At 44.0% G+C, this 27,687-nt stretch overlaps 1 protein-coding gene across 15 annotated transcripts in view; it reads left to right on the top strand.

Moving 5' to 3' along the window:
- APBB2 (amyloid beta precursor protein binding family B member 2) overlaps positions 1 to 27,424 on the top strand; it is a 204,682-nt gene extending 177,258 nt beyond the window's left edge. For 14 of the 15 annotated variants that reach the window (XM_087736243.1, XM_087736240.1, XM_087736248.1 and 11 more), the window contains 6 exons: positions 17,753 to 17,867; positions 20,572 to 20,659; positions 21,720 to 21,803; positions 22,307 to 22,422; positions 23,222 to 23,401; positions 24,019 to 27,424. In XM_087736243.1, coding sequence (XP_087592369.1) covers positions 17,753 to 17,867; positions 20,572 to 20,659; positions 21,720 to 21,803; positions 22,307 to 22,422; positions 23,222 to 23,401; positions 24,019 to 24,186 — 751 coding nt within the window. In that variant the 3' untranslated portion in view covers positions 24,187 to 27,424. Of the gene's footprint in view, positions 1 to 5,473; positions 5,719 to 17,752; positions 17,868 to 20,571; positions 20,660 to 21,719; positions 21,804 to 22,306; positions 22,423 to 23,221; positions 23,402 to 24,018 lie in introns of those variants that run through there. The other variant, XM_009474209.2, reaches the window with a different exon arrangement.
- Positions 27,425 to 27,687: the final 263 nt, after the last annotated feature.

Here is a 27,687-nt window from a genome sequence, read left to right as displayed (position 1 = left end):
AATCATTGTCTAAGCAAGAGAGATTTCCAAATGCACAGAAATGAAGGTTGTTTCCTTTATTTGTTCATGTTATGTTGTTGAGGTGTAAATACATTTTATATAAACATTTAGCTGCATTAAGTGCTATTAGACTTCATAATTACAAATTAGAAAACCAGAGTAGGGCTGCTTCTGTGCCTCAGAGGATATGCTTGGGCAAGTACTTATAACTGTAAATAAAAACGAAAGGCTTGTGCCATGCATCATTATTTTTAATCAAGTAAAATGTGTCTTATTCCACTATAACTGTCCAGTAATTGAAAGCAAAGACATTTCAGCTGGTCGTTATCTCTTAGGAGGAGCGATGGCCAGGGCTGCTGCTGCTGTGTGCAGTCCCACGTGAAAATGTTAAGAACCACTGAGGTTGGAGGGCAGACCTCTGTACTTGCTCAGGGTGTAGGTGACACATGGCAGCCTTATTTTTTCTGATCTGCTCAAAAAAGACAATTGGGGAAGTTGCAGTCAGCCGGACTCCAGGGGAAGCTACAGGAATGAAGTGGTGTGAAGTGTTAACCTCTTCACCCTGTTAGCTGAATTCATCAGTCACAGAAATGGTTGGGCTGTAGACTTAAATTCAGTCTGCCAGGTACAGGGGAGTAGACTCCTAACACTCTCCCAGGCTCATGTGCAGTGTGGTGCCCCACTAAAACAACAGCCGGGCATGGGAGCATCACCTTGATCCTTAAATACCTTATCGGAGACGCCAACAAGCACAAAACCTATTGCGTTTGTTGGTGTGGTTTGCTCTCCATCGCACTGTAGTCTTACAGTGGCCCTTGTTGAAGACACAAGAGTAGCAACCGTGGAGTATTTGGAGTCCAGGACATCTGTCCCGGTCATGGGGATGGATGGGCATGCGGGGACCTGAGCTCCCAGGGCTCTTGGGCATGTCGTTTCACCCCTGCCAGCTTCTCTCTGCCCACTGCTGAGATAGGCCCTAGGCTGGTCATCTGCGTAAGCATAGCATCACCACATCCGTCTGCACAGCGCGTCTCCGTCCTGTGGGTTGAGGCGTTTCTGTTACAGAGTCATAGGAAAAAAGTTACCCTAGAAAGGACCACAGCAGGTCACCTACACCAGCCTCCTGCCCAAAGCCAGGCAGGGTTCAGGATTACTTCAGAGCTGTTCCTGGTTGATATTTTTTAAAGTCTCCAAGGACAGATATAGCATGGCCTCTTGGAGTACCTCTCTGAGGGCTTACCCGCTCTCTTGGCAAAGAAACTTGCGTTTGCTCTATTTTTTTAAACTCTCCCATGAGCAAGTGGGAGACATTAATTAGATCCTCCCCCCGTTACCTCATCTCCAAGCTAAACAAGCCCACCTCATCTACAGGCTAAACAAGCGTGGTTCCTGCAGCCATGGTGGCCCTCGGCTAGACTCGCTCCAGTTTGTCACTCCCTCCCGTGTACTGGTGAGCCCAAACCTGGATGTAGAAATCCAGATACGGCCTCACAAGTGCCATGTGGAGGGTGTTTTTGGGGGGCTCAGGAGTATTACCACTACACCTCTCAGTTTGTTCACCTCCCAGTGAAACCTCCATTACCCTTCAGCTTGTGGGGTGGGCATTGTATATCAACGATCAGCCTCCAGAATGCAAACTTGCATCCGTCACTCATGTACAAAACCTGGGGCTGGAAGGAGAAATTGTCTTATACTCAATCACTGTCACGTATTGTGAAGACCTGCCCCACGGGATGGTGCCCTGTCAGTTACACCGCTCTCTGTGACTGTCTTGCCGCCTCTGCGTCCCTGGGCTGGGTACGACCGTCTGTGAGAGGAGTGTGAGGGAAAGGGGGTGATCGGGGACACAGGCACCCTCGGCAGTACCGGAATGCGCTGCCTCCAAAGGTGCTAATTGGAAAACAACCTGGAATAAATGGGCCTGGCAGAAGTGGTGGGGAGGAGAAGACTGTCACCCCCTTCCCGGGGAGGCAGTGTCCCCTCGGGGCTCGTTCTAGGAGGGGGGCTCCTTTCTCATGCCTCTGCAGGCTGGAAGGTTGCAGGCTGTTTTCCTCAGAGGTCTTGGCCTTTTCCCCTCAGAAATGACTCTCAAATCCTGTGTAGCAGCCCTGACACAATTTTATAGGTATCATCTTCCCACGTTATTGGCCGGCTCTGGCTTGACCCCTTTTATAACTCAGACAGCTTGGAAAAGGATACATAGAGCACCATACCGAAGCACTTGCACAGCTGCTCTTGCAGCATTTCTGGCACTTAGAGCCATCAGCAAAATCTGCCATTTGAACTGAAACTTTCCATGTCTGCTTTTTAGCCTTAGGGTGAATTTTTAAAAATTTATTTATTTATTTTAAGTTTAAAGGTAAATCATTCAACCATATTTGAGCTACCATAATGTGAAGAGAATACAGGTGAATAGTCTTTTGTGTGAAAATAATTCGTAAATTACAAGACACTCTGTGAGGAGATATTGGGTTAATTGGAAAGCTGTAATTAACTGGTTAGAAGCAGGATACAGCCCCCCATTGATTCACATGCATCCCGCAGTGTGGAAGTCCCCCAGCAGGAGCCCCGCTCGTTCCTCGTTCCTCGCTGCTCAGGGAAGTCCAGCAGCCCAACTGCTTGCATTTTTCTCTCACCTTCCTGAATTTCCTCCTGTGCTTTTTCTTTGTCTGTGCCTGCAGCTGCAATGGTGATGGTTCTGTACAATTGTATATTGCATAACAGCAGGGGAATTAACAGGTCTCCCTTTAAGAGTTTGCACCAGCAGGTCGTGTTTTGTGTCTAATTGTACCGTGTTCAAAATCTGCTAGATCCAAGACATTTCTTTTCCCTTTCCCTGTGTGTCCCCCCCCGCCCCCAGTAGAATCATAGAGTTGTTAAGGTTGGAAAAGACCCTTAAGATCATCGAGTCCAACTGTTAACCTATCGCTGCCAAGTCCACCACTAAACCATGTCCTCAAGAAAGGTACAAGCATGTCCAAAGAAGGGCAGTGAAGCTGGTGAAGGGTCTAGAGCACAAGTCTTACGTGGAGCAGCTGAGGGAGCTGGGGTGGTTTAGTTCGGAGAAGAGGAGGCTGAGGGGAGACCTTATTGCTCTCTACAACTACCTGAAAGGAGGTTGTAGCGAGGTGGGGGACGGTCTCTTTTCCCTAGTAACAAGCGATAGGACAAGAGGAAACGTCCTCAGGCTGCACCAGGGGAGGTTTAGGCTGGATATTAGAAAAAACTTCTTCACCGAAAGGGTAGTCGGGCATTGGAACAGCCTGCCCAGGGAAGTGGCTGAGTCTCCATCCCTGGAGGTATTTAAGACAGGTGGACGTGGTGCTACATTGTGTCTAAATTGCTGGAAGATTTTTCCAATATAAAGCTTTGTTCTGAGAGGTAATCTCTTCTTTGTCTGCTTCATATAGAGCCAGTGATTAATGTATGAAGAAAATTACATATATTTTGCTTCTCATATTACTTAAAAACATTGGCTGTATTTTCCGGAAAAGTAAAAGTGATACTACCTTTTCAATTCTGATTTTCAAATTGGCACTGAAATACAGAATCGGGGGCCATTTAGGCTTGAAAAACTTCCAATATTTGCAATACTGAGATGTAATTTTAACCTCTTAATTTATAAAATGTTAGCATTAGGCATGGTGAAGTCCTTCCTGATTCTGCAAAGCCCAGTACAAAGCCCATGTAGCAGAAGCAAAGGAATGAGTGGGGTTTTGCTTGGGGAGATCCACAGAGGTCACCACTGGATACTGAAAAGGGGAAACTCCCAGTTCACTGCATGGAGGGAAGTGGAGCAGAGAGCCCTGTTTCTTCTTTACGATGAGGCTAAGTTGCACACTTCCATTGTAAAATTTCTAGGAATGCCTATTGCATTTGTAAATACAGATCTTCTTTCCAGCTTGGCTGCTTTCACAGAATCATAGAACAGCCCAGGTTGTAAGGAATATCCAAAGACCATCTGATCCAACCTTTCATGGGTAAGGGAGCCTAGATGAGATTGTCTAGCACCCTGTCTAGTCACACCTTGAAAACCTCCTGTGATTGGGACTCTGCTACATCCATGCACATCCATGTTCCAGTTAATGATTGTTCTTCACAAGGAGACACATGGAGACTACAAGGGGCAACGAGTACAAGTTGCACCAGAAGAGGTTTCATCTCGACATAAGAAAGAAATTAAACCTCTAGCTGTGTACATATACATCCATGTATGACTTGCACTCCCGTGTTGGATGGATGCATTAACTAACCATATGCATGTTTAGTTAAAACCTGGCTTAGAAAGCCTGCATTTATTCCAGATCTACTCACTAAGCCATTTCTAAGTAACAGAACAATCTCTGTAAGCTTTGCAAGCTTGCTAAAGTGAGATGTCTAATGGGAACTGGATCCCTTACCTTCAGTGTGCTCTGTCTTTAATCTTGCCCTTATTATTTGAGACGAGGTGATTTTTCCACTCCACTACTTCTTTTTCAGAGTCAGTTACAAACTAGGATGATGTAGTGTCCCACATTTTGTGCATGAACCTTGCTCAGATGCTCACTGGAGATTGAGCCCTTCTTAAAAGAGGGGAGTTGTGAGATGCATGCAGGAGGCAGGGGCGGGAGAGCAGGACTAAGCAGCTCTCTTCTGGAGAATGGTTATTATCCCTCTAGAGACGCTATACATTGCATAAAGTGGTGTCCTGCTTTTAAGGAGGGGTGGGGAGAAGCAGGCAGCAACCCACCTCCTTTCCCAGCACAGCTGACCCTTTGTGGTAATGTCACGGGAAACCGTGCGCTTTCTTCACACAGCAGCTCCAGAAGCGAGCCTGTACCCGCGAACTCACACTGCCAGTGTTTCGTGGTGGCTGGCGTGACCTAGGAGGCAGCCGGCTGCGGTGGGTGCCGGGGACCTGCGGCGAGCCCTCCCCGGGGCTCAGGCGGGGAGCAGGGCAGGCAGAGCAGCTCTGCGGGAAGAGGGAGAAGGGCAGCCCCCGGCCAGGGAAGGTTGTGCCTCTGCCGCTCGTCTTCACCTTTGGGAAAGGGGTGGAGGTTAAGTCGTACCAGGAGTTAGTGGTTGCTGAAGTGCTTCAGCAATGAAGGTGTGTAGTGATTTTATACGGCCTGGCTTCAGCTCAGTGCTCATGTGAGGTTGTTACCCAGGCTGTCACTTCTCCACGGTGCAACTTTAAGAGGAGCCCAAGTGACCTTGGGGTGTGAGCTTTTGGAAAAGGCATTAAAAAAACCTCACAACGATCTTTCTACTCTTTCAATTTAAACAACGTAAGGTTTTCACAGCCTGAAGAATTATTTTTGTTTGTTTTGTCAGTGTCTGCTTTAAATAGTGTTATCTTGGAAGAAGGAAGGTTCATGCACTTTGTATGTCTATTTATGCTTTCTGCATACTACTTCCCGGACTTGTGTGTGGTATTTTAAGCTTGATTACCTCCCAGTGTTGATATGTCTGCACTGCCTCCCTAAATTCAGCTGATGCCTGTTGGCTTCATTGCATGTTTCCAAAAATACAAACTTCAGAGCAACAGGATTCAACCAAAATAAGTGTCGAAATAGTGGCAGTGTACCTAGATACACTCTGCCACAAACAAACAGTGGCGTTAAATGTACAGCACTTCTTTCAGCTACTCTGTCTCATCATATGCTGGAGCTCTGTCTGCGTGAGTGCTTTCTAACTTGCTCTTTCTGTTTCTTCATGCTTCCCTGGATTCAGAGAGAGGTAAATGATTTTCGTTTTTCCATTATTCTGTGTGTTTATCCTTCTGGCATGCACCAAAACGCTTGTATTGGTTTGCTTGTATCAGTGAACAGAAGTGAAACTTCAGTGAGTAAATTCATATCTCTCTGTCACCTTTTCACCTTGCTATTGACAGTATTTGTCAAGTTGAATTGCCTGCTGTTTTTTTTTCCAGGTCCCAAACCCTCAAGTACTAGAACAGTTTAAAATTGTGCAATGCAGTGGCTTTTGATATTTGCTTCTAGTGTTTTGAGATTAAAATTTAGATGTTGTTTTTCTGTAATCTGAAGTGCAGGAAAGTGGTATTAAAATCCCACCTTTTATTTAAAAAAAAAATAAAAGCCAGGATGCTAGGAGCAGGGGATTTAAGGGTTAAGTTTAGCAAGAGTTGGAAGTGTCGATGTTTATTTCCTGTTTTTGGTATTTGTTTCGGATTTGACTGGGTTGGTTGCTTGTCTTTCGAGTTCGAAGAAAAGTTGTCCCCAGTATGTTTGATTTGTTTGGATGTACAAAGGAATCGTTGGGGATTCTCTACAATGCTTCCCGTTTCATGGGAGCGCAGACAGTAAGGCATTGTAGTCAGCTGCTTTGCAGCACAAGGGCTGCAGCCACTCCAAAGGCTCTTACTGATAGAATTGCATCCCTCAGATGAGATTTGGGGTTTGTTTGCTCTCCTAAATTGCAAGGACTTGATACTGGGACTGGGCGGAAGGAATGTGGTTTGGAAATGCGGACTGTTTCTTGCGTTTGCTTTGTGGAATATAATGAGAACAGTTTCCAGGCTTGACTGGTTTTTAATCAGTTCTTTAGGCAGCGTTGGCCTAGGGAAATGTTTGAACTTTCTGGATTATGGCTTTGCAATCTAATGTAGATTTCGTGCATGTGGGAAGCGATGATCCTCCCAGACTAACACTGGCAAAAGTGTGCTGCAAGCAGATTCGTGGGTAGTGTCTGTGTGCGATTGCTGTGTTCTCTGTCTGAATAATAAAGAAAAAAGGAGAACTAGTAAGCATTGCTTATAAAACAAATCACACTAGAGAGATTAACTGATGTAGCATGGTCTGCTGTCTTCTCCAGTTAAATCTGTAGTAGTGCTTTGAGCATCTCAACTTGATGTATTTCTTTATTAAATCTTTAAATATTCCTTATAAACAAAGGCCCACATCTTCCAATTAGATCTGGAAGATAGAAGCATTGTCAAAAATAGCTAAATACTAATTTGTCAAAATCAAATTTACAGGATCTGCTCCAAAGAGGCTGTTTAGAGGTTCACAGGCATAATAACACATTCATCTGTTTTAAGGAAGTTCAGCATTCATCAGAAATGCTAGACTGGCCTTCCTGAGGAGTTAAACCACCACTTTGCGGTGCTACAAAGGAGAAGCAGCAACAATTGCTTGACAACCTACCTCATTTGTGTGCCCTTAGCTTGAAAACTGCGCTGCGCAGGGTAGGAAGGCAGCCTCCTGCCCATGCGTATTTCATAAATGTTGTGAAGCAATTAAGCAAATAACAAAACAAACCCGAAAGAACATTTACCATGAAAAATTTCATAGAATCATAGAATACCAGGTTGGAAGGGACCTCAAGGATCATCTGGTCCAACCTTTCTAGCACAATCTAGACGAGATGGCCCAGCACCGTGTCCAGCTGTGTCTTAAACGTGTTCAGCATAGTGGAGTCAACCACTTCCCTGGGGAGATTATTCCGATGATTGACTGTTCTCATTGTGAAAAATTTACCTCTCGTGTCCAATCGGAATTTCCCTGGGAGTAACTTGTACCCGTTACTCCTTGTCCTCACCATGTGACTCCTTGTAAAAAGGGAGTCTCCATCTTCTTTGTAGCTCCCCTTTAAGTACTGGTACAAGGTGATGAGATCACCTCTAAGCCTCCTTTTCTCAAGGCTGAACAAATCCAGCTCTCTCAGCCTGTCCTCACACAGCAGGCTTCCCAGACCCTTGATCATCTTGGTGGCCCTTCTCTGGAACCCCTCCAGCCTGTCCACATCTTTTTTGTATAACTGGGACCAGAACTGTACACAGTGTTCCAGGTGTGGCCTGACAAGCGCTGAGTAGAGTGGGATAATGACTTCTTTATCACTGCTGGTGATGCCCTTTTTGATGCAACCCAGCATCCTATTGGCCGCCTTGGCCGCAGCAGCACACTGTTCACTCCTGTTGAGCTTCCTGTCCTCCAGGACCCCCAGGTCCCTCTCCATGGAGCTGCTCTCTAGCCAGGTGGATCCCAGTCTGAGCTGCACTCCTGGATTATGTTTTCCCAGGTGCAAGACCTTACACTTGTCTTTGTTAAACTTCATAAGGTTCTTGTTAGCCCACTCTTCCAGCCTATCCAGATCTTCCTGCAGGGTGGCTCTCCCTTCCAGAGTGTCTACCTCCCCACTCAATTTGGTGTCATCTGCAAACTTCATCAGTGTACACTTGATCCCGTTATCCAGCTCACCTATGAAGATATTGAATTTGTGGCAATAAAGTCAGTGGTCAATGATTTTCATGGCATCTGTCCCTGGAGTTCTGTCTTCCTTTAAGTTCATTTAAAAAGCAAGCTGAGGTCTAAGCTGCTGCTTGACTTTTCAACTTGCTGTGTCTGTCTTGCAGTTGGTGAGCAGGAGGAAGCCCCATCCAACCCCCAAGCACCAGCTGGATGTGGCATGCTGTTGGCTGGGCCCACCTTGTGCTGCCAGTGCTACAAGAGTGCAGAGTCTTTGGGGCGGTCTTGGTGGTGACTGCAGCATATGTGACAGACTGTCCTCCTTGTCCTGACAGTAGTACTTCAGCCATATGATCGTGAGGTGAGGTTGGGAAGGAGGACCAGCATGGAACGTAGAACTTAGCTGTACAATCTGTACTGTTGTCACTATGTTAACACAGCCTGTGGACGTGGGGAGCTTAGATACTGAGTCGGTCTTCGACGTGACTCCATTTGTGTAAATCTGTGGACCTTTGCAGAGGTGGAATATAGCCCTTGGTAGTAGAAAGGGAAATGATATGTAACATCTCAGAGCCATCTTTCTGGCTAGCGAGGCAGCGGTGGCAAGGCTGACGGGAGTCCTGTCCCCTGCCCACAAGAGGAGGTGGAGGAGGTGGCAGGCAGCATCGAGACGTGGGAAGCGGGGGGAACGGCTTCTGTGGCTTCATGGGCATCAGGCTGCAGGAAGGAAATTGGAGTGAAAGTCGTGCAAATGCTTTCAGGCTTGGAAGCGCTGGGCTCGGAAGGGCTGAGCTGGGTATCGGACGTATCAGCTCTGTGAGGGTTTTAACAAATTTTGGAAGCACACAGAACTGTGGCAATGATAAGACATCAAAGAAAAACCAGCAGGCTGTGTGTTTTAGGGCTGCCAGATTAAAGCCTCTGAGTATCGCACAAAGTAGCCATAGCTCCTCCTTGAGAGTTAGCAAGTGACGTTATCAAGGAGTGAAGCAAACAGCCTTTCAGCAAGGGATAATTTGCCCTACTAACTTAATGCATGAATTAGAAAAACAAGCTACGCTGTGTCAATGCCAGACCATTTGAGGAGAATTTCACAAATGTAGAACTCGTGTTTTGCTGCAAGGAAAATACATTTTTAAGTTGTGTGAGAACTGAAATAAGAAAAGTCTCCCAAAAGTCTCCACTTGAGAGGGCATCTTAACTACTTGGGTTAAAAATTAATGACCAGGATAATGTAGTGGTGGCCAAGTCTGCCATTCTGGGTTGTAGCTGGGGAGCAGCCAAAGAGGTGCAGGAGCTCTGTGGGGTGGAGCTCTTGGAGTGAAGAAAAATTGCAAGGCTTTCCTATGTTTTTAGGATTGCCAGCAACTGTCAGAAACATAGGGAAATTCTTTCTCTCCCACATCTCTTCCAACTCTAATCACTGAGGAGAGAGGAGTACGTGTGGTTAAATGCACCATGACTATCTGTGGGAAATGGGAAGGAGAAGGCTCATGGGAGTAATTATTTTTCTTCCTCGTCCTGCAGGATTTGATTCCAAAGTGGTTGGTATAGTCGCCTGGAGAAGGGGCTGTGGGTTTCCTTTGGAGGGTGTGGAAGGGAAGCAGTGGTTTCATTCAGTGTCTGTCTGGTATCTGGTAGGTGAAATGGAAGTTGAAAGGTCCCTTGTAAATCTTCTACAAACAGATTTTGCAGCTTGTGTGAATGCTGTTTGTTTCATCTACTTCTGGTTTCTTACCTTCAGGTTTTTCTCTCTAACTTTGCAAACTCCTTGACGTGAGCCTAATAAAAAGACAAGTGAATTGAACAGAGTCCCAGACTTCATTTCAGCTCCAAATCAGTCCCCTTCCTCCTATGTAAAAGAGCAGTCTCAGTAAAGGATTTAAAGTGTTAATCCAGAAGATCTGTAATTTGTCATACATATTACTGCAGGGTTTCTTGCACCTCATCTTCTCTGCTGTTTATGATACTAGAATATTTGTGTGTCATGGAAGAACCCCGTCAGAGCATGGTCTTGTTGGTGTTATACTTACCTGCTTTTGTTCCCATGTGTTTCCCCTCACTTTCCTTGCTTTTCTCCTTCTCCACTCATTTACTCTGCTGCAATGGACGTTCATGTCTCGCCAGTGAACAGCAGCCTCCCGCTGGGTGCTATCTGACCCCGCTCTGCCGTAGTGGTGGCTGCTCTCCCCTTTCTTCTTCCTGCTTTCACAAATCGCTGGTCAGCTGTTTGCAGGAAAGCAAAGTGAAGCCTGAAGGTTATAGACTGAGGAGACGGTTTCCCTGCAGCCCGGTAGTGTGTGCTCTGTGACCCCGCATTCGCAGGAGTCTGTACGGTCACACCAGTACGTAGAAATCAACAGTCATCTTCTGTAGGCTATTCTGGATGAATTTCAATCAATTTTAAGTCAAGCCAGAGGATATCATTTTCTGGTTGGAGGATTCTTGTTACAATTTGTAATACATAAATCTGTAAAGCAATTTACATTTTCCTGCATGTGTATCATTTTAATATGGTTGTTTTAAATAGCGGCAGTTTAATTTTGATTGATAAGAGTAAAAAATTGTATTTCAGACTTCAAGGCTAGGGTGCTGGGATTTTTTAACCAAAAAAAAAAGGAGTTAATGCAGGTCTATGCTCCTTTGAAGAAGTAAGTTTACAGTGAGAAGGTAATGGAGGATGTTCTGCTCTTTCAGGCTGTACTTAATTGGGCTGTCTCCTAGGACTTTAGCCTGATAGTGGCAAATGGCTATGATTGCTACTCAAACAGGACAGTATTAGCATAAATTGCATTTAATGTGATTATATTCATCCAGGGTTGAGCAGCTAAGTGATGCTTAGCCAGGTGTTAAATAAGTATGGCTATCTAAGGTTTAGTTCATTACTGTAGACATTTGCCAATTAAAGAGGGTAAAAGAGCAAATAAAAATGAAATTCCTTTCTACTTAGCACCTTACATTGTCTTTGCAATTCTCTAAATTGCTTTTTAAAATGTCTCTCTGTAGTCCTGTACTCTTTCAAAATAAAGAATTTTCTACTGAATTTTTAACTGTTCAGCCCACTTGTGCAGCAAAATAATTTTCTGATTTATTTTTCTGATTATCTAGCTTTTTTCCAGAGTACTGATTTATATCTGGTTCCTGTAACCAGAAAGATACTAGTGGATTATGTAGTACATGTGCAAATGATTTAAAAATCTACTATGCAGTACCCCATTTCTATAATCCTGTATCAACAGAAGTGGTGCGCTTGTGTTTTAAAGTTTTAAGAATATACAGCCTTTTTCTACAATGAAATACATTATTCTCCGACTAAACACCTTGCTGTTCTCCTCACTGACATGGAAGGGAATTTTACCAGGAGGTGTGGTTCAAATCCCACAAATGTCATGTGCACACACACCCTGTTGAGACAGAGAAGACTGCAGCTGGATGAGATGTGATCTATTAACCTTGTGCCAGCTCTGTATCCAGCCATGGGCTTTGCAAAGGCTTTTGGCTTTCTTCTTTCCCTTGTCTTCCTAGCAAGGTATAAAGACAGAAGAATGGTAAGAGGAGACGTTTGCCCTTTCCTATAAATTTCTATTGCAAACACGTTACTCGGTACATCTTCATTATCAAAGGGGCTGTTTGCACATAAATCTCACTTAAATGTTAATCAGGTAAGCTGCAGTTGAATGAAGGTTTACAGACAAAGCGACCCAGAAGGGATCCGAAATGAAAGAATCAGAGAGCAGTCTTCAGGCTTATTTGGTATTCAAGGCTTTGGACAAAGGAGAAGCTGTTGCCTTCTCTCCTGTGTAGGAAAACACAAATTCCCAAGTTTTACTTCGTTATTGATGCTGCAGGGAGCAGATACTCAGGAATCTCCAAAGCCATAGCTTTCTCCTCCAAAAGGGAGCACAGAGGCTGGTTTTATTTTCCCAGCAAATGCCCAAAGCAAGGCTGCAAGGCTCCTGCTGGCGTTGGAGGAGCTGACTGCCACCAGCCTGTACCACCATCTCCAGGTCCTGGCTACTGGGCTGCCACACAGACGCATGGGTGTCTAGGTGACTTCATGAATTAATGAAATCAGTAGTACTGTTTGTGCACTGTCAGAAGGGAGAAGGATGATTCGCGTGCTTATTTTGATTTGAAAACAGATGGTGCTGGCAGGGTTGTGCGTGATGCAGTACTACAGGTTTTGAAGAACTCGCATTTCCTCCTCAGCAGATTTACAGATGCAGGCCCTGATCATCTAAAGGTTTATGCATATTCACAATCCATGCATATAATTAGTCGGCTTACTTTGTTCAAGCTGTTCAGGTACTTAAAGTGGAACACTGGTGTGTGAGTCTGAAACACCACCATGAGGGTTTTATTAGCTCTCAGTAGTTGAAACTGATGGTGTTTCATTTTCTCCTGTAATTGTGCTATACCACCTTGTTTACGAATGCATACCCTTACAAGCAGAAATATTTGCAGAAGCTGCAGGACCAAGTGCTGGAGAGACTCGACAGAAGCATTATGTGCACCACTGCAGTACCGAGGCAGTGTTTGCTGAGCCGAGGCGTGGGCCAGGTGCCCCCAGCAGCGTGGTGTTTCTGGCACTTCTTCAGGGTGACTCAACTTGAGTGGAATTTCACGGGACAAAGACAAAACATTTCTAGCTGCCTTGGGGGGCTTTCCAGGGGACATGCAGGAGACTTCCTGCAAACAGCAGAAGTGTCAAGAAGAACCCCCAGTATCAAAACCAGCTGGGGGATGAAGGGATTGAGAGCAGCCCAGCAGAGAAGGACTTAAGGGTACTGGTGGATGAAAAGCTGAACGTGAGCCGGCAATGTGCTCTCGCAGCCCAGAGGGCCAACCATATCCTGGGCTGCATCGAAAGAAGCGTGGCCAGCAGGGTGAGGGAGGTGATTCTGCCCCTCTACTCTGCTCTGGTGAGACCCCACCTGCAGTACTGCATCCAGCTCTGGGGTCCTCAGCACAGGAAGGGCATGGACCTGTTGGAGCGGGTCCAGAGAAGGGCCACAAAAGTGATCAGAGGGCTGGAGCACCTCTGCTATGAGGAAAGGCTGAAAGAGCTGGGGTTGTTCAGCCTGGAGAAGAGAAGGCTGTGGGGAGACCTTATTGCGGCCTTTCAGTACTTAAAGGGGGCTTATAAGAAAGATGGGGACTGACTTTTTAGTAGGGCCTGTAGCGATAGGGCAAGGGGTAATGGTTTTAAACTAAAAGAGGGTAGATCCAGACTAGATATAAGGAAGACACTTTTTACAATGAGGGTGGTGAAACACTGGAACAGGTTGCCCAGAAGAGGTGGTAGATGCCCCATCCTTGGAAACATTCAAGGTCAGGTTGTACGGGGCTCTGAGCAGCCTGATCTAGTTGAAGATGTCCCTGCCCATTGCAGGGGGGTTGGACTAGATGACCTTTAAAGGTCCCTTCCAACCCAAACAATTAAAAAACAAACAAACAAAAAAAAGAGTCCTGCAGCAGGTGGCCTGTATGTAGGGTCACTACTGCCTCTGTCAGAAAATCAACACATTGCATTTTGACCAAAAACAACATCTGCATGGGCAGTATCTGCCCTTTGGCGAGTGCAGAGCAGGCCTGTCTCATCAGGACTGTTGTCATCCTCCTCCTGCAGGGACAAAAGTGTTGCAGGCACTTCTGTGGCAGGACTAAAGTGGCAGGTGAGCCCCCTTGTCACCTGGAATGTCCCACTACACATGCTGCGTCCGTAACTCATCAGACTCCTTCTCCCTGCCCTCACCACAGGTCTTGGCATTCAGAGAGGTTACTGAGCCAGGCTCTGTGCACTGGTTCATTCATTTGGCTGTCATTAGCCTTCCAAGAACAGAGAAATGTTCTTACCGAAAAGCGTGCAAGCTTGTTAAATGTCAGCGCTGCCCTGCACATTGATTTCCTTTGATCAGAAAAGTAAATCTATGCTTGTGAGAGAAATGAGATTCAGTAGGCTGCCCCCAGTCCACCTCTCTGCCTTTAAAATGCTGTTGAAAATACCCTCATCTAAGGTGTTTCCCACTTATGGGGCATAATTATGAGTTGTGTTCCTTTACGACCAAAATCTTTGAGCCTGACAGAATTCAGTCTTTAGTTTAATATAGTTTTAATTGTTTGGCTCATTTTTATCTCTGCAGTCTTTTGAGTCCTACCTCCACTGGGAGATAACGTGCTGACTAACCACATTTAGTATCTTATAGATTCCCTTAAGGCTGAAAATCCTTGCAGTTGAGCTTGGGTCTTAAATAAACTCTCAGTAGGGTGAGATTTAATGTGTCCTCAAGGGTTGTCCACGCATCAGGGACTTGGCAGCGCAGCGGAGATGCCCTGCCTGACGTGGTCTCCCACAGCAAAGCACGGTAGTTTATTGGGGCAGTCATGGTGTGCCAGGGCATTGCCAGATCAAACGTTGGAGCACAGTTTCTTGGTCTGTTACAAATGGGTTTTGCTGGCAATGTGTTATGTCCTCCAAGCCCCGATGACTTGCTTTGGTGGCTTTGTCCTATTTTAGTTTTTATTAACAATAAAAGGAAGTTCTAATAGATAGCCATATGGCTAACAAAAGGGGCAAGTTATTTTCTGTTTGTGCAACTCCTTCAAGGTGGTGTCCTTATAATTAGAAATCCTGGTATTGTCCAGTGCTCCGGGGGCTCTGCAGATTTCTGTTTGAATAAACAGGCTTCTGCGCAGTGCAAGCAACTTGGCAAAACAACACAGGATGCTCTTCCTAGGATCGTCTTGTAAAGGAACGCATAAATCACTTGGTTACAAGTCCTCCAAGGAATAGGATCGATTTGAGGTAAACGCTTCTAAATGGTAATAAATAGCCATGTAATGGTCACATAGATGGCTTTCAATGTTGTTTTAAGTTAATGTGAACAGAGGTTTCAGCTGTTATGTCTGCACTCCAGAAGAATAGACCTTGATCCAATGATAAGGTGTGTGCAGCAGTCTGCTTGTTTATGCGTCTTTGCTACCCTGCAGTGATGGTCACTGGCAGCAAGTTTTTCTTGCATGTAAAGGGGGGGAAATCCTAATGAAGTTATGGCAGCAAAATCTGTGTCTGTTAAGTGATCAATGTTTTCGTATTGCAGTTAAAATATTTGTAAGGGAAGATATTTGGACTCAAAAATGTGAAGTCTGAAACTCAGGGCATTTAAAAGATGGCAGCTAAAGCCAAACACATAGAAAACAAAAATCCCAAATGCTTAGGATGTCTGGAAATTCCTTACTTACAGCTCTCAAACCAGGGAAGGTCTCATCAGAGCTCAAGATATTGTATGTGAGACTTTTGTGAGCCTGAGCATTTCCAAATACCTGCTCTGCAGATCTTTCAGGAGCATCAGTAATGTTGAAAGCTTACTTCAAAGGGCAAAAATTTAAAAGTTTTTTTACGTGGTGCTTGGTTTCATTTTTTTCCCCATAGTTGCTGATTTTTCATAGGCCATAGCTGAGCCATACCCCTTTCTCTTAGTCTTATTACTAGAGTCTAGCTAGGAGTCTTCAGTTTGCTTTTGAAACATTAAGCTAGGAGGAAACCGTTCTAAAGCAAGGCTTGGCACATGTACGGATGAGCCAAAAAGCATCAGCTTTTTTCCGGGAGCAAGATTCCAGCTGGAACTCAGCATCTCCATGAACTTGCAGAGCAGCAAAAGGGACCAACATGCCAAAAGGCTCTTGCAGATTGTGGCTGAGGTGCTTGGGGGTCGGGCTGGAGCTAGGAACCCTCAGGGCATCTTCTGTAGTAGATGGCACCTTCCTGGATTATCGCTTTGTGATTTTTCCTGCAAGTCACAAGCAATTGGGTGAAACACCGTCCCTCCCCAGGGTGCCTGCGTCGCACCGCTGGCAGGGCAGCGCTGCAGCCACCCGCAGCCGCTGCAGCCCGTGGGCTGCGTTCCCTGTGCAGGAAGGGTTCGGGTGGCGACACGCTCCACGTGCTGCCCCGCTGCCTCCTGTCTCCGCTGTGCCCCATTGCGTGCCACCGTGTGTTGGGATGCAGTGAGATGGAGAGGTGCCTCCAGCTTCACTGTGTTTCTGCACGGTGCTGTCATGTGGAATTTTTTCCAAATCTCAGCTCCTGGTATTTTTGTGAAGTTTTTTTTAAGTATTATTCATCAGGCTTCAGGCTGCAAAGCGGTTAAACAGAGGAACAACCTGTGCCTGTCACTGAGCAGCCCAGGCTGTGGGCTACTACCCCTTTCATTGCAAGGGCTCATTAATGACAAAATTGAGTGCTGCTGAATTAGATACAGGTAAGGTACTTAACTGCAGGACAATATTCGTATCTTGTACAGAACTGGAAGTCCAGCTATCCATCTGCCACAGTCTCTGGTTCTCCCTGGATAACTTCAGTACAAAATTCTTCAATTCACTGGCCATCTACAATGAACAAAGAAATTTGCAATCCATGCTACATTAAACCCTGCTTGGGATATTTACAGACTTCAGTACAAACTGAAGTATTCCTGTATATAAAAACCTGTAGTTTAGGAATATCCCTCCTATCTCTTCACCAGTTAGAATTGTGCTGGTAATTATTTCATGTAAAGGGGAAAGGCACTGAAAAGAGACTTCAGGCGTAAGAGGCTGTTGGGAGCTCCAGCTTCACTTGCCTGGTCTAATTGTAGTTAGGTAGTTAGCATAGTTCTGCTAGGGATGCAGAGTCCCAAGGAAACCTGGAGGTAGCAGGAGGGTCACAAAGTAGGACTGGGCTGTGGTTGCTTGGAGGACATGAAAAAGCAGAGGTGCAAGACCAGGGAGCAGAGAATCTGGTATAGCCAGGGTGGCAACCAGGCAAAGCCAGGCTTCTTCCCGACTCAGTATACCACTGTGACTTTTTCAGAAGAGCTCCAACTCTTAAACAGCCTGAGAACAAATAAGCATAATCCTGGCACTTCCATCACCCATGCTAGAAAGCTATACAATGCCGTGGTGACTAGCCAGTACAGTGCAAAAATCTCTTTTGTAGGGCAGCTTTATTTAACTTTTGAAAAAACAAGGTCAGAAATTGAGGCCAATTAGTGTGAGCAAAGCTCAGCAGGTTCACATCTCCCTTATGCAACCAGATCTCTAATTACTATCTGCATATTTTAAACACTTCATACAGTCCTTTGAAATATGATTTTTCTCTAACTAGAATCTTGTATGCTGTTTCTGAGATTTTTTAGCATTTAAGAGCTGCATGTGTTTTTCTGTCTTAATTTGTAATTCTCTCCCCACTTCTTCTTCAATAAAATATTTGAGTAAATTTTCCCCTGTATTTACAACTGCAGTTGGAATTATGGGTTGTAACTTCAGTAAGTTTCCAGGCTTAGGAAACTGAATGAGCTCTTTAATTACATAGAGTAAGCACCAAACTTTAAATACATGTTTCATGGGTATGCTGTTTATTACATTTGTAGATCTGCTTTGTCTAAGGCATGTGTTTTATTCTTTGACAGCCAAGACGTACACCTGTTAAACTGAAGTAGGGCTTGTTGTTTTGGAGATACTACTGATTCTAATGCCTTAGTTCATTTTGCTTGTTTCTAATGTGTCAATTTATTTTGTTTACACAGAGACTTTGCTTATGTGGCAAGAGACAAAGACACAAGAATTCTGAAATGTCATGTGTTTCGATGTGACACACCTGCAAAAGCCATTGCCACAAGTTTACACGAAATCTGCTCAAAGGCAAGTGGATTTAGTCAGCTGCATTCGTCTGTTTAGGGGTCCCTGAGCCTAATACATACAATCAGCAATTGTATGTGGTGTTACTTTAGTTTATATCACTGGCAACGAGAAACGGCGTGGAGAATTTGTAAAGGAAAGGACGCGAATGGATGGGAGAAATGGGAGGGTGAGCATTTAGATCTGAGGAGGATGATGTGTGCTTTTGGTTTGACGAGTGTGTACAGAGACAGAAGGTTTTCTTGAATAATAAAGAAGCTGTGAGTTGAAAATAGAAAAAGAAAACACAGCTTCAATTAATAATAAATGGTGATATTAAACTCGGCAAATAATCAGACCTTGTTTGAATGGTATTATTCAATGGAATTATCCTGCAGGACAGACAGGAAAATAGTGCTAATGTTATGCTGCCCACTTAAAAAAAATCAGGGAGAAGAGGGAGTTTAAGCTTCCCCAGTTACAAATACTAAAGGATCTTAGTTCCTGCTTGTGATAGTGTTGTCTGTAATACTGGAGAGGACTGTTCTTTCCAGTCGTTTTACCTTACAGATTTGCCACCACTCCCTGGCTATTAATTTTGGTTTTCTTGCATGATCAGTTCACGAGTGTCCTCTGTACGGTCGTTTCATGCAGGGGTAGCAAGGCAACACATCCTTTACAGCAGACAAATCTGATTGAAACACTTTATAGAGAGGCAGTGAAACCAATCTACTTGAAACTGGTTTTTATTCCTTTATTGAGCTGTGGTGGATTTGAGGCTGCATCCCCTTTTTAAAAATATTATGCTACTCATTTTGGTTTTCCTTAAAACATGTCAGTTTGCACCACAGGAAAAGTGGGCTGTGGGGATGTATAGTCTTATTGGTTATGCCTGTGTAACTTGTCCCTCCTCGTGAGTCACAGCTCTTCTAGAAAAGCTGGTTAGCAAACCTTCAGGTTTTAAAATTCTGGTGATTTACTCTATGACTGTCATTTGCTTTTTACCTTTTGTCTTCACATTAGTGAATGGAATCAGTAATGTCAAATTCCTCTCTGTAGCCGGTTGTGTAGCCTAAAAATTTTTCATTTTTGCAACACTGCAGATGTGGTTACTGAACTTGTGATGTGTCATGCAAACAATGTCAGCATTTGCACAACGTGCGTTACTGTAACCACCTGGGCAGCAGAGTTTTGCCTGAGGCAGAGGCAGAAGGTAGCCCAGCAACTGTGCAAAGCCTGGCAGGTCTGTCCGTCTGTCCGGGCTTGGGTACCTGAGGAAATGCAGGTGGCAGGACTCCGGGAGCTGCTTGCGTTGGCCAGGGAGCTGCAGGCCGCGCTTGGTGCCATTTAACACTGGGAATTGGAGCAGGGGCTGACTGGAGAAGCCTAGACCTGTTATGTCCCTCCTCTTCTCCAACTCTCAGTTCTCTCAGATGTTTCTGGCAAGTCTAGCAGGGAAGAACATGCTACTCAGGCACTACCACAGCTGCTTCTATCCAGTAAGGTCAACATCAAGTAAATCATAGAATCATAGAACCATTAAGGTTGGAAAAGACCCTTAAGATCATCGAGCCCAACCGTTAACCTGTCACTGCCGAGTCCACCACTAAACCATGTCCTCGAGCACCACGTCTACCCTTCTTTTAAATACCTCCAGGAAATGCCATGGTAGCTATAGACAGAGGTATCGGAAAGGGAGTAGAGCTGTCACATATGTAACTATGACATGAAACTCCTGGCATTAATTTTGGATGAGGGCAACTAAGCATTTAAGAACATAGCTAATTGTAACACAGAGTAAAACATAATAGCGTTGTTAAGTAGAGCCTGTTCCTTCGTAATTCAGCAATAGATGTAACCCTGATTCGGGGAAGCACTTGGCATGTGCTAACTGACACGCTGGACCTCTTCGCTGAGTCAGGGCTCCTTCCTCAGCTAGCATGTATCGTTTTTCATCTGCAGGGGGGAATATTATCATGTGTCCCTGTAACAGAAAATACTTTCAAAATATAAAACCTAAACAAAGAGAAATTTGCTAGAAGCGTCTTCAGACCAAGTGTCATCTGCTGGAAGACGAGTTATCTTTATAGCTGAATTACAATGAACAGTCATAGCGCAAAGACGCAGATAGCAATGCTTCGTGTATGAGCTTTGGAAGACCTCAGTTAGCTTCCCTGGGTCCCTTCTCAGTCACATATTTGTAGGGAATAATCATCCAAAGTGGTTATTTTGAAGTGGTGGGTTTTTTTCCTCTTTTGCTAATATTATACATTTTGGGGGAAGAATAGGCTGTATTTTGCATGGGATTTTTAATTCCAGAAGAAACATAAAAATGGAGGAAAAAATTATACACAGGAGAAGATAGATCAGAGAGGAACATGAATAATGAACACTCTTCCCTGTGTGTTAAATATTTATATTTCTTGCTATATCACTCCTCACTGCAATTTTGCTGTTGATAAAAATGGCTAGAGGTTTTTTTTTTCCTCCTCCATCTATCTTTCATGTAGGCTTGGACACCATTTAAGTTTTTTATGTAGATAAGGAATGGTGAATAAACTGGAGGAAAATAAAAGTTGTTATTTAAAAAGAATAACCTGTTTGCTCATGTAGCTTCTGACATTTCAGATTTCAGAAACTAAGGTTGTAATAGGAGTAAATTTATACTTGTAGTTGCTACTGTAGTATATTTAAAAAAAAAATGCTGTATTATCACTGTCTTCTTCAGATTATGGCTGAACGGAAGAATGCTAAAGCTATGGCTTGCAGCTCATTGCAAGAGAGGACAAATGTCACCCTTGATGTTCCTCTGCAAGGTACTGTGTGTTACAGCTGGTATCCTTGGCATGGTCCTGTTTTAGATACGTTCTGTTTCTGATGCTGCTTTTGACCAAAACGGAGCATATTGGGTGGAGAGGTCAGGAGTGTAGTCCTATCTTTTAGCTGCTGTATCTGACTGTAACCTGTTACTGTATTAAATGTTTTTATCGGTTGTCTTGACAGTAACGGAGTCCTGCTCAGTTATGTCAACTTGTGCATTTCCTCTTTTATTTTGAAATACAAATGTTGCAAACGCAGTCTTACTTATTTGTGGCTATTTGCACGTATTGTCCTTTTCAAATCAAAATACCTCCTGATGTGAGACTGCACAAATTGGCCAAATCTTCCTTAAAAACAGAACATACTCCAGTTAATCACTTGGATTCAGAGGAGCTGTAGGAGGACTCCTCCTAGGTTTCAGCATCTGTTTTAGCAGCTTCCAAGGCAAGGGGCGCAAGTGGGTTGTCATCCAATTAAGGGTCTTTTGCACATTCTACTGCATGGTAGAAGAAAGTTGCCTTTGCATGCCTTTATTAGTCATAGCTTAATAGTTGCTATTTTGAAAGTATTCCAGGAGAACAAACATACTTTGTGTTAGCTTTGAAGGAAATTACATGCTTCTAGATCCAACGGTTTATACCGAATATCTTACTCCTAACCCATACATCAACTTGTGAAATTGTCTGCTCAGACAGAGTATTGATTACTTGCAGGCTGTGTTTTACGTATCAACAGAGATTGCAGATTTTACATAGTTAGGCAGTGAAACTTAGGTCTGTGTGTCTCAGAGACACATTCATCTATATTTTCTGGGTTTTAATGTGCCAGCAATATAACGTGACCTTATTCTTAGCGTAGATCAAGAATTAGGTGATGCAAAGTTATCCCTAATTCCTTTAGAAATTCTTGTGAAAAGGAGTAAAAATTTGCTTTAATCTATACAACACATTCAGAGTACAATCACTGGGTAAACTGTTTCATGTTATTGATGAAATAAAAGTGGTTTTCCCTGCAGTGAATGCAGATTAACAGAAATTGATTTTTGTTCCCATGCAGTAGATTTCCCAACACCAAAGACAGAACTGGTACAGAAGTTCCACGTCCAGTACCTGGGCATGCTACCTGTAGCTAAACCTGTGGGTATGTAACACTTAAGTGACTCTAAAGGCTGGACTCTGGCCAGCCAAGTGAAAATGCGTGATTTGTGAAGGGTAGCAACTCTTGCACTTCAGCCATAGGGGTCAGGCGTGAAGACATGTAACATTCAGGGCCTCATCTGAACGTGTGTTTTGCAACCGGAGTATTTTAGGAGCTGCCAGGAAGGCAGAGTTTCTTTCTGCTGCTTTCTCTGAATATGAGCTCTGCTACTAATGAGAAGGGCCCCAGAGAACTGAAGCGGTGCAGCAGCTAAACAAGATGCTGTCCTGTTTTTTCTAAGCCAGAGGCACCTGTTTTGTTTTTGCAGATGAAGAAAACCAGCTTTACAACCCTTCCTTCCATCATCAAATTAATTTTAGTAAGGAGTTCAAAACAATGTTTTCTGTACTACTATGTGAAAATAAAAATTTTGTTTCTTATTGTAAAATATTGTTTACTTATGCTCATGTATTTGCTTTTCATTATTGCATTTTCTTCCCTTTTAGGAATGGACACTCTGAACAGTGCCATTGAAAGTCTAATGGCTTCCTCTAGCAAAGACGACTGGATGCCAGTTACCATGAATGTTGCTGATGCTACTGTCACAGTCATCAGTGAAAGAGTAAGGCAGGCTGTCTTGTTTAAAACGCGTTTAACGCAATATGAGTGTTGAAAATCAGGAATACTAGTAGAAAGAGTTCATTTACACTAGAATTCTTTGGCTTATTTTGCATTTTATGTCTTTCCAGAATCTGCAGAGGCTCTTACTGCTTGTATCAGCTTCAGCTTCATTTACCATTCCAAGCATGTTCTCAGAAATAAATTATTATAAGTATTCATCAGATACTTAAAACAAATTTAGTGTTATCCTTTCTAGGAATTTTGAGCCTAAAATGTTATAGGTTAAGCCCTAAGTAGCAATCCTAAATTCTAAACTGTATTTACCTTATTCTTGGTATGGAAGCCAAGAGTAATATTAAAATCTGTGTTTCACATCACTGTCCTTTTGTAGAGCATTTTCCATAGATATTAACACAATGAAACTTTCCAAGGATGTCTTCTATATACGTCTGCTGATGAGGTACTAAACCAGCATCTCTATAACGTACCGGTGATAGGGGAGCATGTTTTGGAGTCATGAGAGCCATGTCGTTTTGTTTCTTCACAAAACAAGCGGCTTTTAAAATGCACAATATGCTCAGTGCTAACGCTCAAAGCCTTGGTCTTCTGGTGATAGCCTGGAAGGGGAGACCCCACCCAGGCCGGAGCACAGTGGCTGTGTGCAGAGAGAGAGAAAGGAATTCCACAGTACTGCGTCAGTGTCGTCCCCCGTCGCCCCCCCAATTTAATCAACCTAAAATGGAAAGTAAAGTTCCACAGAATATCCAATAGTAACGATCGATCATTTGATTCGTAACCAGAATGAAGAGGAAATCATGGTGGAGTGTCGTGTGCGGTTCCTGTCCTTCATGGGAGTAGGCAAGGACGTTCACACATTCGCCTTCATTATGGATACAGGAAACCAGCATTTTGAGTGCCACGTTTTTTGGTGCGAACCAAATGCAGGCAATGTATCAGAAGCTGTTCAGGCTGCTTGTATGGTAAGTGACCTTCTTCAGAGGCGCCAAGCAGCGCTTAGATTTTTCACTGCCTCCATAAATAATTGTCTTTCCAAATTTGCAATTACATTAATTTCAAGACAGAAAAAGAAAGAACAGATAAAAATAGGAATTGGGATTCTGATATATTTAATCAGTTAAAACCCAAACATTTTTAAGTTTGAAATGTCAATTTAGTGAACAATGCCCCTTTAGTCTTCTTCCCTCCTAACCTCTGCAACACCCGTGTAAGTCAGGAATCTTTTCTTTCACTACCCAGGTTTCTAATGATGGAAAAACATCTTGCTGGGAGCTGTGTCATACAGTCCAGTGACAATGTAGTGAAAATAATGCTTGTTCAAGAATAGCTGAACCCAGAAAAGTTATTTTTCAGTTTTCAAGGGGCCGTTCCTGTGATTTAGTATCCGTCCTGTGCTAATGAACAGTTTCTGCCCACAGATGGCCAGACCAATGTCCCATTAACTTCAGCAGGGCTGTCTGTCACAGCCAAAATGGAGGTTTGACTATACTCAATGACAAAGTATTAAAAGTGTATTCAAAATGCTCTGTGAAAGTATTGGATCCAGTAAGGATTGCAGAATGCTTTTGCTTTGTTCCAGTTACGGTATCAGAAGTGCTTGGTGGCCAGACCTCCTTCACAGAAAGTTCGACCGCCCCCGCCTCCTGCAGACTCGGTGACTAGAAGAGTTACAACTAACGTAAAAAGAGGAGTGTTGTCCCTCATTGACACTTTGAAACAGAAACGCCCGGTCACTGAGATGCCATAGATCCTCCTACCGCTTAACCGAAGATAACAGTAGCTACGCTAAGGAAAACGAACTGACGATGTCTGGCCTTCCATTTCAAATTGCTGATGCTTTGTCTTCAGAGAATTTACCCTTACCGAAACAATGTTAGACAAGCATGTTCTCTCGTTCTTGCCACCATCGTGTGATATGAAAAGAAGCATGAATAATTTTTTTGCTGTCAGTGAGTTACATCATGAGCAACGGAAGGTCTGTTTGATTGTAAATACATGAACATTACCTAAACTCACACAAAAAACGAGTATGGCCACGTCCCTCCCAGCGAACTCATGCTAAAGTCCTTGGAGTGAACGATGCCCGAGTTGATAGTTTCACCGTCTTGAGCTGGATTTGTCACAAACCAATCTTAAACCCTACAGCACTTTGCTCTGTTTTCAACACTGGAGTAGGCACCAAGCATTAGCTACCATTGAATTACTGTAGATTAAATACCAAGTTGTATTTTTTACGGAACTACACCTGTTAGTTTTAAATTGTGTGTCAGCATTGGTCTAGCAACCACTTTAACATCTCCCTGAGGTGCTTTTGAATCATGGTGTCGTTATCTCATCTCCTGGTCCTGTGTTACAGTCTTAGAGAAGGATCGTGTGTCATACCAAACCAACGCTGAAAAACCCAGAAGTGTTTTCAGTAATTGAGTTGCAGGGTGATCCACTGAAGCTTTGCAGCTTTAAACATGCAAATGCAACTGTTGGCTGTTAAATTTATTCTCCTAAATCCGTCGCTAATTCATCAAAAATGCCATTTGTTTCACACAGGGCTCAAACCAATCAGGAGTAAGAAAGAACTGGGCAGTGATCTGATTGTCTTGCAACTCTTATAGAGACTAAAATATTCCATGCCTTTTCCATACGAGTGTGTGATGAAATGTTCAATTCAGCGTCTGGTTGCACAGGTCCCCCTTCCCCTCAGAGTTTGCTGCTGAATGCTTAACATGCCACAAAAAGAACAATCATGTTTCTTCTCATTTGCAAAATTCCGTGAAATTTCTTTTACTTCTAACGCTCTTGTAACAAAATAAGAAGAGAGTTGGTTTCTAAGGATAGCGCTTCTGGTGGTACAACTTGATTTCAATGGTTTTGCTCCAAAGGCTTCATCCGATTGCTTTGATTTACACACTACTGCAAAGGCAGCCCAGTATTGCCCCTTCAGATTGTACCCCGGGCTACTTTTCAAATGCAGTTATGCATCTTGAGTCTCTCCCTTTGCCATCTTCTGTCGAGACCTGCAGATTGGTACAGAGTTTGGAAATGGAACATTAAAGATATTTTTAACTAGCATTAAAAATGTTTTGCCTCCATTTATAGATATGTTCCGAACTGTAACTGTCTCCCAAGCCTGCAAATCTGGTCATACTGTAATTTAAAAGAACATTGGCGAGGCTGTTATGACAAGAACTCTTTTTTTAATTTTACTATGCAAGAGACTGTTATAAACAAACTATTTTCTTTTTATTTCCTTGTTTAAAGAAATTAACGGCAACACCTGGGCAAAGCAACTTAGGAACACAAGGGGAAAAGAATGAAGAGTCAAGAAATTTCTGCACTGAAAAATGCAGAAAAATCATTAAACTAAACTCGGCGTGATGCGTGAGCGAGTGTCAGGTGAAGGCTAGCTATGCAACTATTGTAATTAAACGTAGCTCTCTAGAATCCCCGCCAAAGAGCTGCTCCTCCACCCATCTCAAATCTCCTTACGGCCGTGACTCTGCACCCCAGGCACGGAAGCAGTCGTTTCCCCTCCCGAGGCGCGCGTTCCCGCTGCCTCCTTTGCACCGGCTCCAGAGCCTGGGCAGCGGGAGGAGGAGGAGCTGCTTACGCCAAGGCGAGGGGACGCAAACAAACCCACCCCTTTTAGCAGTACCCGTGGTTTACACGGGCCGCGGAGCCAGATCTCGAGGCGTGGAGCTGGCAGCTTGCGGAGATGCTCGCGGAGTTTCTAGCGTTGATCCCAGTCACGTCTGCTGGGAGCGGTGTAAAAACTCACTTCCTCTCCTGGCTGCTAGCAAAATGTGGTGGCTAACAGCCTACCTTTAGGTAGGATCGGGAAGTTAAGAGAGAAAAGGTCCCTTATCCGTCATCACGCTAGTGATTCAAACTTGGGCTCTCTTTTATTTTAAATTACAGAAAATACCTTGCCAGCATCTTTGTAACGTTCCAGCTGGAAAGGCCAGGATTTGGGATTTGCAACTGTTCTGCACCAGTGAATTTTCAGCAGTATAATTACATTTTGTAGTTGCACCTGCACAGTGCTGATTCTCCCCAAGAGAGATCCGGACTCTGGAAACGAAAGCAACACTTGGCAGCCAGCAGTGTAAAGGTTCTTCTGCATCGGTGCTGTCCAGGCTATGAGCACCTAGTTAGCGTTCGCCAGCGAAGGGTGCCGTTGCAGGAAGGGCTGAGGAGAAGGCAGAAAGGTATAGGAAAAGCCGTAGGCCGCTTGCCAGTGTGTTTTAAGAAGTTTGTGTCTGTTAACAAAATGTTGTTGATTTTGCAAATATTTAAGTAGCGCGCTTAATGGTCCGACTGTATGTGGCCTTTTTGCTTCAGTGGAGCTCCTCATTCTCCAGAAGATGAAATACACACCCGGGTGTTGGCGGAATCGGAGCCTAATATTGCAAAGCCTGTTAGCTTTTGCTGAAGGATATATTAAGACACTCTTTTTCCCATGGCCAAAAAAGTCTGTCCGGGGCGGGGGGGAGGTGTGCTTGAGCAGCTGCCACTGGTTTAGTTGATGTTATAGCGACCCTTCAGTTATCTATGCATTTTTTTATAATACCTAGTGATTCTGTAGGCAGGCAGCCACGTTCACTATGCCTTGTATGTCTGATGCCATATTTTAAATTAACCTGTTAAATACGGCTTAAAATATTTTTTATTTATTCTATTTTTACTGAAATATCCTGCATTATTATGTTGCTGTATTGTCTTTACTGGACGTGCGCTTGTTAACATTCTCCACTCTGTATACTGTAGGTTGCCTAAAAAAAAGGCAGGCTTTGTAATTATTTGTAGTCACATTTTTATTGAAGTCTGTAGAAAAGTCACGTAAAGCAAAGCTAATTTCTTAGTTTTTTCAGTGCAAGTAGTAAGTTAGCGGTAAGTACCACGTGTCGGTCACGTCACTAACGTGCTCCCTTGCAGAAGCAAGGAGATGTCTATTCGCAGCCAACGACCAGAGATAAAAGCCTTTCTTTTGACATCTGCAGTGCTGGCTGTAGGTTTTCTTTAAGCCACTTACTGTCTCAGTGGAAGGGGAGCGAGGGGCTGTGGGCGAGGTAAGGCTACGGAGGCGCCTGCGGGGTGGTTAAACAGGAATAACAAAAATTGCACGGAAGGGCAGAGAACCATTCATGGCAAAATGAGTTCTTAGTCGTGTACTTGGTGCGCGGTCGCCTCGACCTGTTGAAACAACGTGCCCTTTCGTGACAGAGGGAGAAAAGCTGTGGAGTGGCTACAGCTC

The sequence above is a fragment of the Nipponia nippon genome, unplaced genomic scaffold (assembly GCF_047370975.1).
Source record: "Nipponia nippon isolate SJK-2023a ecotype South Korea unplaced genomic scaffold, ASM4737097v1 scaffold_6, whole genome shotgun sequence".
NCBI classification, from domain to species: Eukaryota; Metazoa; Chordata; class Aves; order Pelecaniformes; family Threskiornithidae; genus Nipponia; species Nipponia nippon.
Note: the sequence above shows the minus strand (reverse complement) of the source record. Positions and strands in the feature narration are given on the sequence as shown.